We start from the raw sequence: 12,754 nt of genomic DNA on the forward strand, positions 1-12,754 counted from the left end.
GATGACCGCAGTAACAAATGAGAAGGAAGTTCACCATAAAATATCTTGTGAAACTAAAAAGCAAGCCACGCTAATCAGAATAGGGTGCAAAAAAAATTGTTACCAAACAACAAGGGGCATCAAAAAGGTCGGTGTGGGGGGGGGTGTTAACTTTGATGAAAAATACTCTGATAAGGGAGAGGAGGAAAAGAATGCAGGAGGAGATGAAAAACAAATGCTGATCTTGTTGAAAGGAGAGTGATGCAAGAAGTCCCCAACGTTTCCATAGATGATATGTAATAAATACGTTGACACTAACGAGCATAATCGTTGAAAAGGCGATACATCTCGACTGTCCTCGCTTCAGAACTCACCTCGACACCGTCCTCAACCTCAAGACCCGAACACGAGAAGAAAACACTGACAGTGATCAAAAAAAAAAATTATATTTTCAAAATACAGCTTTTGGCATTCAAAGTGATTCAAATGAGTTTGAAAGCTCTTTAAAGCCACTTGCAATACCGAGCAAATGGATGTTCTGACAACCAGAAAAAAAAAAAGTTCTCGTGCACACCAAAGACGTGTCCAGCCAAAAAGGGCTCAAATCTTTGCAGCAATCGAGCACCTCAAAAACTAGTTGGGAAAAACTCAAAGGTACCACACAGGAAGGACAAAAGGTAGTTATGTGTTTGCTACAATATGCAGCAAAAAAAAACAACAAAACAAACAACAAAATAAACGCAAGGAGCCTCATGAGTGTGGTACCTTTTGAAGATTGCTCCAAGTGACGAAGGAAGCAACACAAGTGGGATATCCATCGAAAGGAGTCATTCGAATAAGTTTACAAAATATAGATGGGAAATGGGGAAGAAAGAAACAAAGAAAAGAACTAAGCAAACGAATGCCTTTTCACAAACAAACATACCACATATACATATGTCAGGCTGAGCAGCAGAAACCAAGATCTGTTTTGAGCAGACGGTTGATGAGCCTGTATAAAACTGCATAAAGAAAGCTACATCGTTTTGTTGGTTATTTCCTTTGTACAAACTGGTTGTGGGTAAGGCACTCCTGAGTTCGTCAAAACACCCGAAGCACCGGACTAGCTCACTTGCAAGCAAATCAGAGATGCAATCGATGGTGCTCTGTATGCACGGGATCATCGCAGAGACGCGGTCTCACCAAACGAGGGCACACACACACACACACACACACACACACACACACACACACACACACACACACACACACACACACACACACACACACACACACACACACACACACACACACACACACACACACACACACACACACAGTACCATCTTGCAGACATTACTCATACTTAGATTCAAGTGCAAATACGACAAACAGCGTATGGTAAGCACAGTGACTTTAAAATGAAGAGCATGAAGGTGCGCTTGATACCCAAATAAGCATTTTAAAATGTTTTTATGTAAAAAGAAAAGAAAAAGTCCCACGAGTGCATTTGTCATGCGAATCTTGAACGACCCAACTGAGAGTAATTTCTTCCCTGGAACCAAATTCACGCAAATAAACAGTAAATTCATGAAACCGAGCAGATGCATAAAAACCCAGCAGAACAAAACCATGCTACGAGAAAAGAAAAATGAGACGAATCTTCATGCGAGAGCAAAAGCGATGCAATCGCGCTTTTACTCGGGTTTGCTGGAAAGGCATGCCAATGTTTTCACAACATGCTCACACCTTCATCTGCAGGGCAGAATATCTTTAGAGGGAAACGTGGAGAAAGCAGTCAAACAATTTGGTGAACTTTCAATGGAGATGCAGAAGGAGATGTGAGATTCATCAAAAGGCAAAGAAAGAAGAGGGGACAATACTCGGTGCGAGACTTCTGTCTCATTCATGGCGGAGAGGGATAAGAATATGAACAGCAAGAGCCAAAGTTAGTCCTTCTCGGCTTAGTCCATATCCATAATGTCCACATTGTGTCCGGTATTCGGTGCTGTTCGTCGAGCCGAGTCGTCGTCGCCACGGCGCTGGTAGAACAGGACGTATGCAGCTTTCGACTGCAGGGAGGACAAAATAAAAACAAAAAGAATGGAACAACCCCCGACCATAACCTTAAGAATGGGTTACATTTTAAATAAATATGTACGCCGTGAAGATGGTAAAATGCAAACAAATAAATAACGGTTTCCAGAAACGTACACAATCCTGCACTGTTCTCCCCTCTATAAATTGTTTAAAATTCCAAATTTGCTCAAATCCCAAAATCATTTGACACGCCTCGTGCTGAGATGTTATTGCAAACAGGTGCAAAATGAGAAAAATGCAGTCATTTCCGAGGAAAGGTTCCGGACAGACGGATTGACAGGACCCAAAATATAAGCCCCCAGAAGGTGCCGATACCCTGTTGGGGGTAAACATCTCGTGTGCACGATGGGAGACAATTTTGCGGTTGGTGATTCAAGTCCGAGTGAAATTGGTGTTCAGACACCGAGGTTATATATCTTGTTACGGTTATGGCTTATGGATAATTGAGTTTAAATTATACTACAGTGCCGACAGAAAGTCTACACCGCCTTTCAAAATTTTCACCTTTTGATGCCTTACAACCTGAAATTAAATTCCATTAACTCAGACTTTTTCCACTTTTATTTACACATCGTAACCCACAACTTCCAAGTGAAAAACGAATTCCACAAATTTCAGAAAATTAATGAAAAATACAAAACTAGAATATCTTGGTTGGATAAGTGTTCACCCACCTGAGTTAATACTTGGTGGAAGCACCTTTGACAGCCATTACAGCTGTGAGTCTGTTGGGAGAGGTCTCTACCAACTTTGCACTCCTTGATTGGGAAATATTTGCCCATTCTTCTGTACAAAACTGTTCAAGCTCAGTCAAGTTGCGTGGAGACCGTTGATGGACAGCAATCTTCAAGTCATGCCACAGATTTTCGATTGGATTTAGGTCGGGGCTCCAACTGGGCCACTCAAGGACATTTATCTTTTTGTTCCTGAGCAACTGCAGTGTAGCTTAGGCTGTGTGCTTTGGGTCGTTGTCATGCCGAAAGGTGAACTGTTCCAATTTCAGCTTCCTCACCGAGAACAGCAGGTTTTCCTGTCGGATTTTTCTGTATTTTGCTCCATCCATTTTCCCTTCTGTCCTGACAAGTGCCCAGTCCCTGCTGATGAGAAACATCCCCATTACATGATGCTGCCACCACCATGCTTCACAGTAGGGATGGTCTTCTTTGGGCGATGTGCTGTGTTGAGTTTGCGCCAAAAATAACGTTTTGCATTTATGCCAAAAATTTCCATCTTGGTTTCCTCAGACCACAAAACTTCTTGCCGCATGGCGTCAGAATCTCCGGAGTGCTTTTTTGCAAACCTCAAAAGGGTCTCAAGGTGGGCTTTTTGAGCAATGGCTTCATCATCCAGTTTGGAGGGACAGCCTGATCTAGGCAGGGTCTTGGTGGTACCATACATCTTCCACTTCTTAATGATCGTCTTGACTGTGCTCCAAGTGATATTCAAGGCCTTTGAATATATATATATTTTTTTTTTATACCCATCCCCTGATCTGTGCCTTTCCACAACTTTATCCCGGAGGACTTTTGAAAACTCTTTGGTGCTCACGGTTGAGTCTTTGCTGTGAAATGCACTACCCAGCAGAGGAAACCAAGAGGAACAGCTGATTTTATTGTGAAATAATTAGAATCACTACAATTTAACACAGGTGGAGGTCAATTAAATTGATGTGTGATTTTGAAGGTGATTGGTTACACCTGAGCTAATTTACAATTGCTATTAAAAGGGGGTGTGGACACTAATCCAACCAAGATATTGTTACGAATTTGGGAATTCGATTGCACACAACATACAGGTTCCTTTAGTCAGCTCTGTCGATAAGTGCTTGTTCCCTAGATAGCTCACCTTCCATTGTTTAAATGTTTAGAAATCGATTAGATGCGCTGCGGATCGATTTAATAGTTAGGGAACGAAACAATGGAGACATCCCTCCCCCTCTTCTGCGAAGAGGAAGAAGAGCCCTGCTGTCCCGTGATTCATGATGTCAACAACTCCCTCCCACCCGTGGTTGAGCGGGGGATGGATCACGAGGGCATGAGTCACGCCGGGCGTGGGGGAGGGGGGCGGAGAAGGATAAAGAGGAGATCCTTTCTTTTGTTGGGGTTGGGAGTTGAGGGCTGCGTCGTTCAGCAGACCTTCGGGTCCTGTTTGGCTTGGGTTAGGGTTGAGGCTTTTGAAGGCTTTTTGCTTCGGCATTGTTCGTTAAGCAGGCCTTCGGCTTCTGCTTGGCTCGGTAGACTTCTTGGAGAGCTGCTTTGTTTGGGAGAGAGTTGAGCCAGTTGCTCGGCTCGAGCTGCGAGTGGTGGCTTCTTCTTCTTCTTCTTGGTTCGTGGAGCTCTTTGTTCTCCCTTTGGTTCCCGGCTTGGTGCGACTCATCGACCTCTTCTTGGAGATGGTTCCTCAGGGAAGCGACGCATTGATGGGAAGGATCGGCGCCTCGTCTCACCATCACGTGTTGAGAAGCGCGGGAGGATTCGCGGGAGCTCGGGAAGGATCGCGGCGATTGGATCCAGCTCGCTCTCGCTGGAGCCCGGGTCCGAACAACTTGAAGACCACACGAGGTGGAGAGGTTCGAGATAGGCTCTGGGTTTCAGCTCACCTATCCTCCGAGCTGGAGCTCGTTATTAAAGACCTCAGCCACCATTTCTTGGGTGTGTGTGTGTGTGCGTACGTGTCTGTGGGCCCGTCTAATAAATAGGAAATTGTTAAGTGCTTTGTGTGCTGTAAATCTTTGCATTGAATTTCGTATAGTCAGAATAGTTCTGCTCTTACGTGCTTCCCGAGTTCCCCATTATTATTAATAAATACCCCAATTGTTAAATGTTTTCAGCTCGTCGTGCCGAATTCTTTCATTGACTGAGCATTTTGTGTGTTGGGGGTTAGAAAGCCGTTGGTTTGCCGTAAAAGGGGGACATTTGGACCGACGGTTCTCGGCGATCAAGCCGCTCGGAATCGCGCACGGGACAGGCTCGCCTTGGTGGTTTGTTCCATTACAAGTTCCGTCGAGGGTGGAATACCCCGGTAGTTGGATCACGTGGGTATTTAGGTACATTGAAGATTGACAATCGACCCTACCCCATGTGATCTGCCCATTGGCGTATTTCGGTTCTTGTACAAGGACCTGTTGACTCGGACTTATCCGGGCGGCGATCTATATTCCGGGCGATCGGTCAGGCCGACTCGACTTGCGGCTCCGTCAGAGCGGTCGGTTGGCGGCCGACCCCGGCACCGTAACAATATTCTAAAGTATTTATGTTTAATTAATTTTCTGCAATTTGTGGAGTTTGTTTTTCATTTGGAAGTTGTGGGTTACGATGTGTGAATGAAGGTGGAAAAAGTCTGATGGAATGCAATTTAATTCCAGGATATAAGGCAACAAAAGGTGAAAATTTGAAAGGGGGTGTAGACTTTCTGTCGGCACTGTAGTTATTTCAATAGTACATGTTCAGCATAAGCATACATAATAAGTGTATCACAGGCAGTGTCGAGTTTGTTTTTGTGAAGCTCCTTTCATTCCCCCTCTGACAAATGATTGTGCCGAAGCCCCCACATCTCCCCACCTTTGTGTTTCATGTGATTTTACCTCGTTGTAATCTGTCATTCAATGTTTTCCAAGAAATAAACAGCAGCAGTGCAAGATTTCACGTGGCCGGAGATGAGGTGCGGATGTGTCATGATGGCACCGAGAACAAGGTACGTCCGCGTGGCTGGCATGGACCCTGGCCGCAGAGGACCACGAGGGTTCAGTAAGCTGGTCGGGGCAATCCCCACCCCCCACTCCGGATCATCGACCAATGGGCACGCAATGGACGGTACAAATGTACCACCTCACGAGATGGTGAAAGGCCATGACAAGCAGAAATCACATTCTTCTCCCTCTGTTCCATGTGCACTCTGCTACACGTGCTTTCGAGCAATTATCTCCCTCTCTCACGTACTGCCATCTTGAAACTGCGGTTCCCGCCTGAGTCTACAGAGTTTGTGGCACGCAAAGCATGCACGCAGGACGAGCACCATCAAGCCCGCACGCTGGCTCGTCTCGGCACCAAAACCAGGTGCGAGCACTTGGTGGGACTCCTACGGCAAGGAGATCTTTTTTAGTATTCATTTGTTTCATTTCTGCATTGCCGCTCATGACCGTGTGCTCTTCTTCTTCTTCCCTATCCAATTTTCTTATATAATAAATTCTCCATTTATTATATAATATGACGTAAGAAATTGGAAGAAACCCATCAAGACGGGTGAATTGCATTCGTGCATAAAGGTGCGATTAAAACGAGATGCCTACCTCGGTTTGCTCGGCCAAAATTACTTTGTACACGTCAGTACTTACACTCCTCTCTGAGGTATACACATTCCTTTCTGACCAGTGTAGCCTGGGTTTGAATCCTCACCCGCTAGAAACTGTCAACCTGATGCTTCACAGGCAGTGCAAGGCATCGATGTGTGCGCCATCCCTGGGATGGGCATTAATCCAGGATCCATATGCCAGCATTGGTGGACATAAAAAAAATCCCACGGCATCTCACAGAGAACACTCAGGTCATCGCTGGTACCCTGAAGAAATGACAAATTACTGCCTAAAATGGGGGTCGCAATTAGTCTTATCTTCTCCAATAGTCCTTGACAAAAGGGTACACCGTGCTTACTATCTCAGAATCTGGTTGCCGTCTGGGATGCAGCACCGACACCTTGAACAAATCCATGCTACCAGGTGCTCCCAAAACGAATAAAGACAAAACTATTTAAATCATGTGCATGGAACTCATCAATACATCTCTATCTCTCTCTCTCCCCATATATATATATATATACACACACACACACACACACACACACACACACACACACACACACACACACACACACACACACACACACACACACACACACACACACACACACACACACACAGTGTGGCCTGAAAGTCACTTTACCCCTTCCCAGTGAAGCATTGTTCTTGAACTCTTTTAATATACAGGTTTTATTGAACACTACTTACAATAATTAATTTGTCATTGTATCTGTATGTGCTCCATCATTCTTCTGAGTCAATGTTTCCACATACCATAGCGGGCGAGTGGGCAAGGGCAGAGGGGAAGGGACGGAGGGAAGTGCGAGAAACTTATCAAGAGTAAAGTAACTTTCGGGCTACTATATATATACACATACACACAGGGGGCTGCAAAAGTAGGTATACAGTAAGGTATACGTTTTGTTTTCATTACTGTATACCTACTCTTGCTGCCCCGTGTGTATATATATATATATATATATATACACACTGATGAGCCAAAACATTATGACCACCGACAGGTGAAGTGAATAACATTGATTATTATCTTGTTAAAATGGCAAGTGCCCATGATGACCCCTGTCCACCGTCGACAGTGCCTACAATTGGCACGCGAGCATCGGAACTGGACCTTGGAGCAATGGAAGAAGGTCACCTGGTCCGATGAGTCCCGTTTTCTTTTAGATCACATGGATGGTCGTGTACGTGCGCGCCGTTTACCTGGGGAAGTGGTGGCACCAGGATGCACTGTGGGAAGACGACAAGCCGGTGGAGGGAGTGTGATGCTCTGGGCAATGTTCTGCCGGGAAACCGTGGGTCTGGCCATTCATGTGGACGTCAATTTGACACGTGTCACCTACCCAAACATCGTTGCAGACCAGGTACACCCCTTCATGGCAATGGTATTCCCTGATGGCAGTGGCCTCTTTCAGCAGGATAATGCACCCCGCCACACTGCACACATTTGTTCAGGAATGGTTTGAGGAACATGATGAAGTGTTCACGGTGTTGCCCTGGCCTCCAAATTGTCCAGATCTCAATACAAATAAGCATCTGTGGGATGTGCTGGACTGACAAGTCTGATCCACGGCGGCTCCACCTCGCAACTTACAGGACTTGAAGGATCTGTTGCTAATATTTTGGTGCCAAATACCACAGGACACCTTCAGGGGTCTTGTAGAGTCCATATCTTGGCGGGTCAGTGCTGTTTTAGCGGCACATGAAGGACCAACAGCATATGAGGCAGGTGGTCATAATATTTTGGCTCATCAGTATTTATATATATATATATATATATATATATATATATATATATATATATATATATATATATATATATATATATATATATATATATATATATATATATATATATATATATATATATATATATATATATATATATATATATATATATATATATATATATATATATATAAAATCAAACCTCTTGGTGAGAATCAAGAATCACACGATAATTAACCTGGGCATACGGAGCAAAAAGTGGGTGAAAGCAATTGTTTCACTTCTGTATATCTGTCTGTCTCTCTCTCTATCTATACTGTCTACAAATGTCAGTTTATGATTGAGGAACAACTTGATTTCAATTCAACGTTACATTTTGAACACAAATCGGAAAACAAACCTGGAGCTGTAGTTTTACCATACTTTGGCTCTGAATAAGTGCCGATCGCGCAAGCGCAGAGAGGAGTGAGATAATTTTTTTTACTCTGTGTGCCTGTGGCAACCAAACGGAATTGAAAATTATTCCAAACAGGAAACTTAGTGTTTTCAGGGACGTCATAAAGGACACAAGCAACAGGCACAAATAACTAATGGTGTGAGATAGGGTGGTGTAAAAGACGCTGCATCAGCAGCGATATCGCAATAAACTTCCAATTTATTTTTTTTCCTACAGCCTTAAAAACCTTTATTTTATTCCAATTGAATTATACACTTGAACACTGTCGAACACAAATCGACTTCCTCACACTTTCAAAAATCTCTCGTTTAGCAGTATTGTACTTGGGATGGGGGGGGGGGGGATATATACCATTTTACATCATCTCGATCAATAAAACATGGTGCTCGCAGACCCCGCACATGTCGTTTTTCCTCAAGTACTGCACAGGCTAAGGTGTTCTAAGTACTCTCAAGTTCAAGAGATGAACTTGTTTGTTTGTTTGTTTAACTTATATACTCTCCTGAACCATTGAAACGAGTTAAAACTGCTGTTTGTACTCAGGGTGTGCTTTCAAGGGATACCAACAGTAACAAAACAATTCCCCCTCTGGGGGGAACCTAACCCATCCCCAATTCTGGGGGGAGGGGGGGACTAACCCGTCCCCAATTCTGGGGGGAACTAACCCATGCCCACTAACCCATCCCCAATTCTGGGGGGAACTAGCCCATCCCCAATTCCTGTCCACCGCCACTTGCAGTACACTCACTGCCAACCATAGGAGCAGCAATGGCCTGTTCACGAGAGGGTCTCCCCCCCTGTGGGGGAACAATTCCATGACCACTATTGTTAACCACAGGGGTGTAGTAAAGCAATTATAAATTAACAGGCTTGGCCTGTAGGTTTCCCAGATATCTCAGATGGCAGAGCACTGGTACGGTTCACCAGAGGGCCTGGGTTCATCTCCGAGGCTGGGCACATAATTTTCCCACATATACATATTATGTCCGTTTGCCTGTTCATTACCTCCAGCACTGAAGGTAAAGGAGGTTGTGTTTTCACCCCTTTTTGTGTTTGTTTGTTTTGGCTGTTTGTTTTTTTTACAGGATATCTCAAAAAGTGGTGGACGGATTCGGATGAAACTTGGTGGACGTGTCGAGTGTGTGACGAGGAAGAATTGATTCAATTTTGGTGAAGATCCGAATCCGGATCTGGATACGAGAATTATCAAAAATTTTTTGAGTGATTCTTCACCATTGAGCGATCGCGTCCAAAAACGATATAGTACTGGATATAATGATATTTCAAAAATGTATTCAGCCTGATATGTTCTTATGGATCAGGCATTACATGGCAGAGGTATGTGCTCTACTGAGTGCCCTTACAGTTTATATTGTATTACTTCGCTCCCTGTGGTTAATTATAATCGCAGCCATCAAATTGTCACCCCCACGGTGGGGGAGGGGGGCGGGGAGGGGAGACCCTTTCGTGGACAGGCCGTCGCTGCTCCTATGGTTGGCAGTGTGTGTTCCGGAAGCAGCGGTGGAAAGACAGTGGCATTATTGCGTTGCTCAGCTTGTAGGTCGACCAGATATCTCAGATGGCACAGCATTGGTACACCAGAGGACCGGGGTTTGATTCTCAGCCTGGGTGTGAAATAATCATATATATGTATATATTCCTTCCAGTAGGTGTGTGAACCAGCGAATCTGAGCCTATACATTACCAGCGTGCACAACAACAAAATGCACATAAGTATATTATGCATGAATATCGATAATGTGTAAACCTCCGCATGCACTATCTTGACCCAAGAGCTCATAAATGGGGCATTATCCAGCATTGCACATGTTATGGTTATGATGTATACCCCGATCAGACAATCGTGCAACTTGCATTTTATAGATAGGTAGAAGAGAGGATTACACAATAAAGAAGTTTTTTTTTTTTCAGAATTTTCAGAAGTCTGTTGTGGTACCCTTGGCTGCAAATTCGTGTAATCATCCGGTAATAGCATTGGGCCTTTTGCTTACCACAATTTGGTCTTTCGATGCAGATGACACACTACTGTCGTCGTAGTAGTACCAATTCTGAGAAAGTTGGTTTTTAGCGTAGGCAGTGTCTGTGTACACACACACACACACACACACACACACACACACACACACACACACACACACACACACACACACACACACACACACACACACACACACACGGTCATAAGACTTTGGAAATAAAGCAATCCAAGTTTTTTGAAACACAAGTAAGTAAATAAATAAATAAAAAGAAAGACATCCATCGACATCAAAACAGAAAATTCTCATCTCAATAAGAAAAATAATATGTAGGAAGCAATCTACAGAGTGCATTAGTAACATTGACAAACATCCATTCAATGCATGCAACGTGGGGTGAGATTTAAATGTCTAACACCCTCTGGTCATGTGGACCTTATTTGGAAGACCATTTTAATGCATCACCGATTGTCAAAACATCTTGCACCAATCAAAGGTGACACAGCCATGTTGTTGTGGCACAAGCACGTGCATGTGCGGAGCACTCGGACAGCTCGGCGGAGTGTCAAGAAAATTTTGACCCAGACTCAGAACTTCTCCTGATAATTCTGTGGGTGTGGAGCAGTTAACACTACTCTGACCAGCAACTATCAAGGTGGTGTCAGCAAGTAAAACTGTCACTTCCCATCAACTTCCTTCTGAAAGTGCAAGGATTAGGCGCCAGTGCAAGGACGGGTGGGAGGAACCATCGGAATGTACACACCTGTACATACACCATGTTTGGAGAACTTCAACGACTACGCTTTTTATTTTCTTATTTATCTTAAAAAGTAAATAAACGTGACCGTGCAAGCCAATGACATTAGGAGGGAGTGGACGTGCAGATTAAGTACAAGGATATTAGACAATGGACAAATATTGTGTGGGATTTCAGCCTGGAATCCGAGTATCACAAGCCGTAGCCTCGGTACAAATTGCAATGCAAACCAGGCCAAATGCTTTGGTTTGATCATAATATTCTGGAGCTCTTCAACTGACCACGATAGGAATTATTTTTTATTAACCCCGACGGGGCGCGCAAAGTGGGATTGAGAAATTGGTTCACTCTGTTCTGTCAGTCTATTTTCTATGCTCGAGGAATGGCTCGATTTCAATATGCTGAACACTGGAGAACACAAACCTGCAGGTTAGCAGTACTTTGGCTCTGAAATTGCCAAATTGTACGGCATCTCATCCCGAGCTCATATGCGTACTCGCGGTAAAGCAATTGCTTTAATCTGTTTGTCAGTCTGACAGTCAAACAAATTGGGTTTCGCCATGATTCCGGGCTGTCCTACACCCTCTCATAGCGCGGCCCAGTGCAGAGCTCCCGTCATCAAGCGATCCTCCAACCCAAGCCTCCGAGTCGCTGGATTACAGGCGCACGCCACTACGTCCGGTGTGTGTGTATGTGTGTATATATATATATATATATATATATATATATATATATATATATATATATATATATATATATATATATATATATATATATATATATATATATATATATATATATATATATATATATATATATATATATATATATATATATATATATATATATATATATATATATATATATATATATATATATATATATATTGGGGAGAACAAGTATTTGACACACTGCCGATTTTGCAGGTTTTCCCACTTACAAAGCAAGTAGACGTCTGTAATTTTTATCATAGGTACACTTCAACTGTGAAAGACGGAATCTAAAACAAAAATCCTGAAAATCACATTGAATGATTTTTAAATAATTAATTTCCATTTTATTGCATGTACCGAGAAACTGTAACTCAAATCCCTCCCTCCCTGGCTGCAAAAGTCCCAATTGGGTTTACTTTGTCTGAGTGTGTGTCTGAGAGTGTTGGCGCCTGTCCGTTAAGCAAGCCTGTATAAGATATTTTATTGTTGTGATTGTTGCTTTATTAATCTCGCATCAAGTCTGCACTGTGTCTGCTTTGTAAGCTGCTTGTAAAATTGCCACACCCCACAACTCTCTCATCTTTCCCTGCATTACACCCCCAATCAACCTTTTTTGCCACATGCTTTTCCTTGCTTATTGTAAATAAATAATTGTTGTAGAAATGTTCCCAGCTCGCCTTTGTCTTTTCTCTCATTGGTCCAGCATGGTTCGGATCTAAGTTTTGCCGGGTC

General features: G+C 43.4%; 1 protein-coding gene across 2 annotated transcripts in view; it reads right to left on the bottom strand.

The window, feature by feature from the left end:
* Positions 1-406: 406 nt before the first annotated feature.
* LOC147020681 (ubiquitin carboxyl-terminal hydrolase 15-like) overlaps positions 407-12,754 on the bottom strand; it is a 135,004-nt gene continuing 122,656 nt past the window's right edge. For both annotated transcript variants that reach the window (XM_085896221.1, XM_085896220.1), the window contains 2 exons: positions 10,568-10,656; positions 407-2,030 (listed from right to left, as the gene is read on the bottom strand). In XM_085896221.1, the coding sequence (XP_085752347.1) occupies positions 1,923-2,030; positions 10,568-10,656 (197 nt within the window). In that variant the 3' untranslated portion in view covers positions 407-1,922. The remainder of the gene's footprint in view (positions 2,031-10,567; positions 10,657-12,754) is intronic.

Source organism: Eptatretus burgeri, chromosome 9 (genome assembly GCF_056783735.1).
Source record: "Eptatretus burgeri isolate ZD-2024b chromosome 9, Ebu_testis_v1, whole genome shotgun sequence".
NCBI classification, from domain to species: Eukaryota; Metazoa; Chordata; class Myxini; order Myxiniformes; family Myxinidae; genus Eptatretus; species Eptatretus burgeri.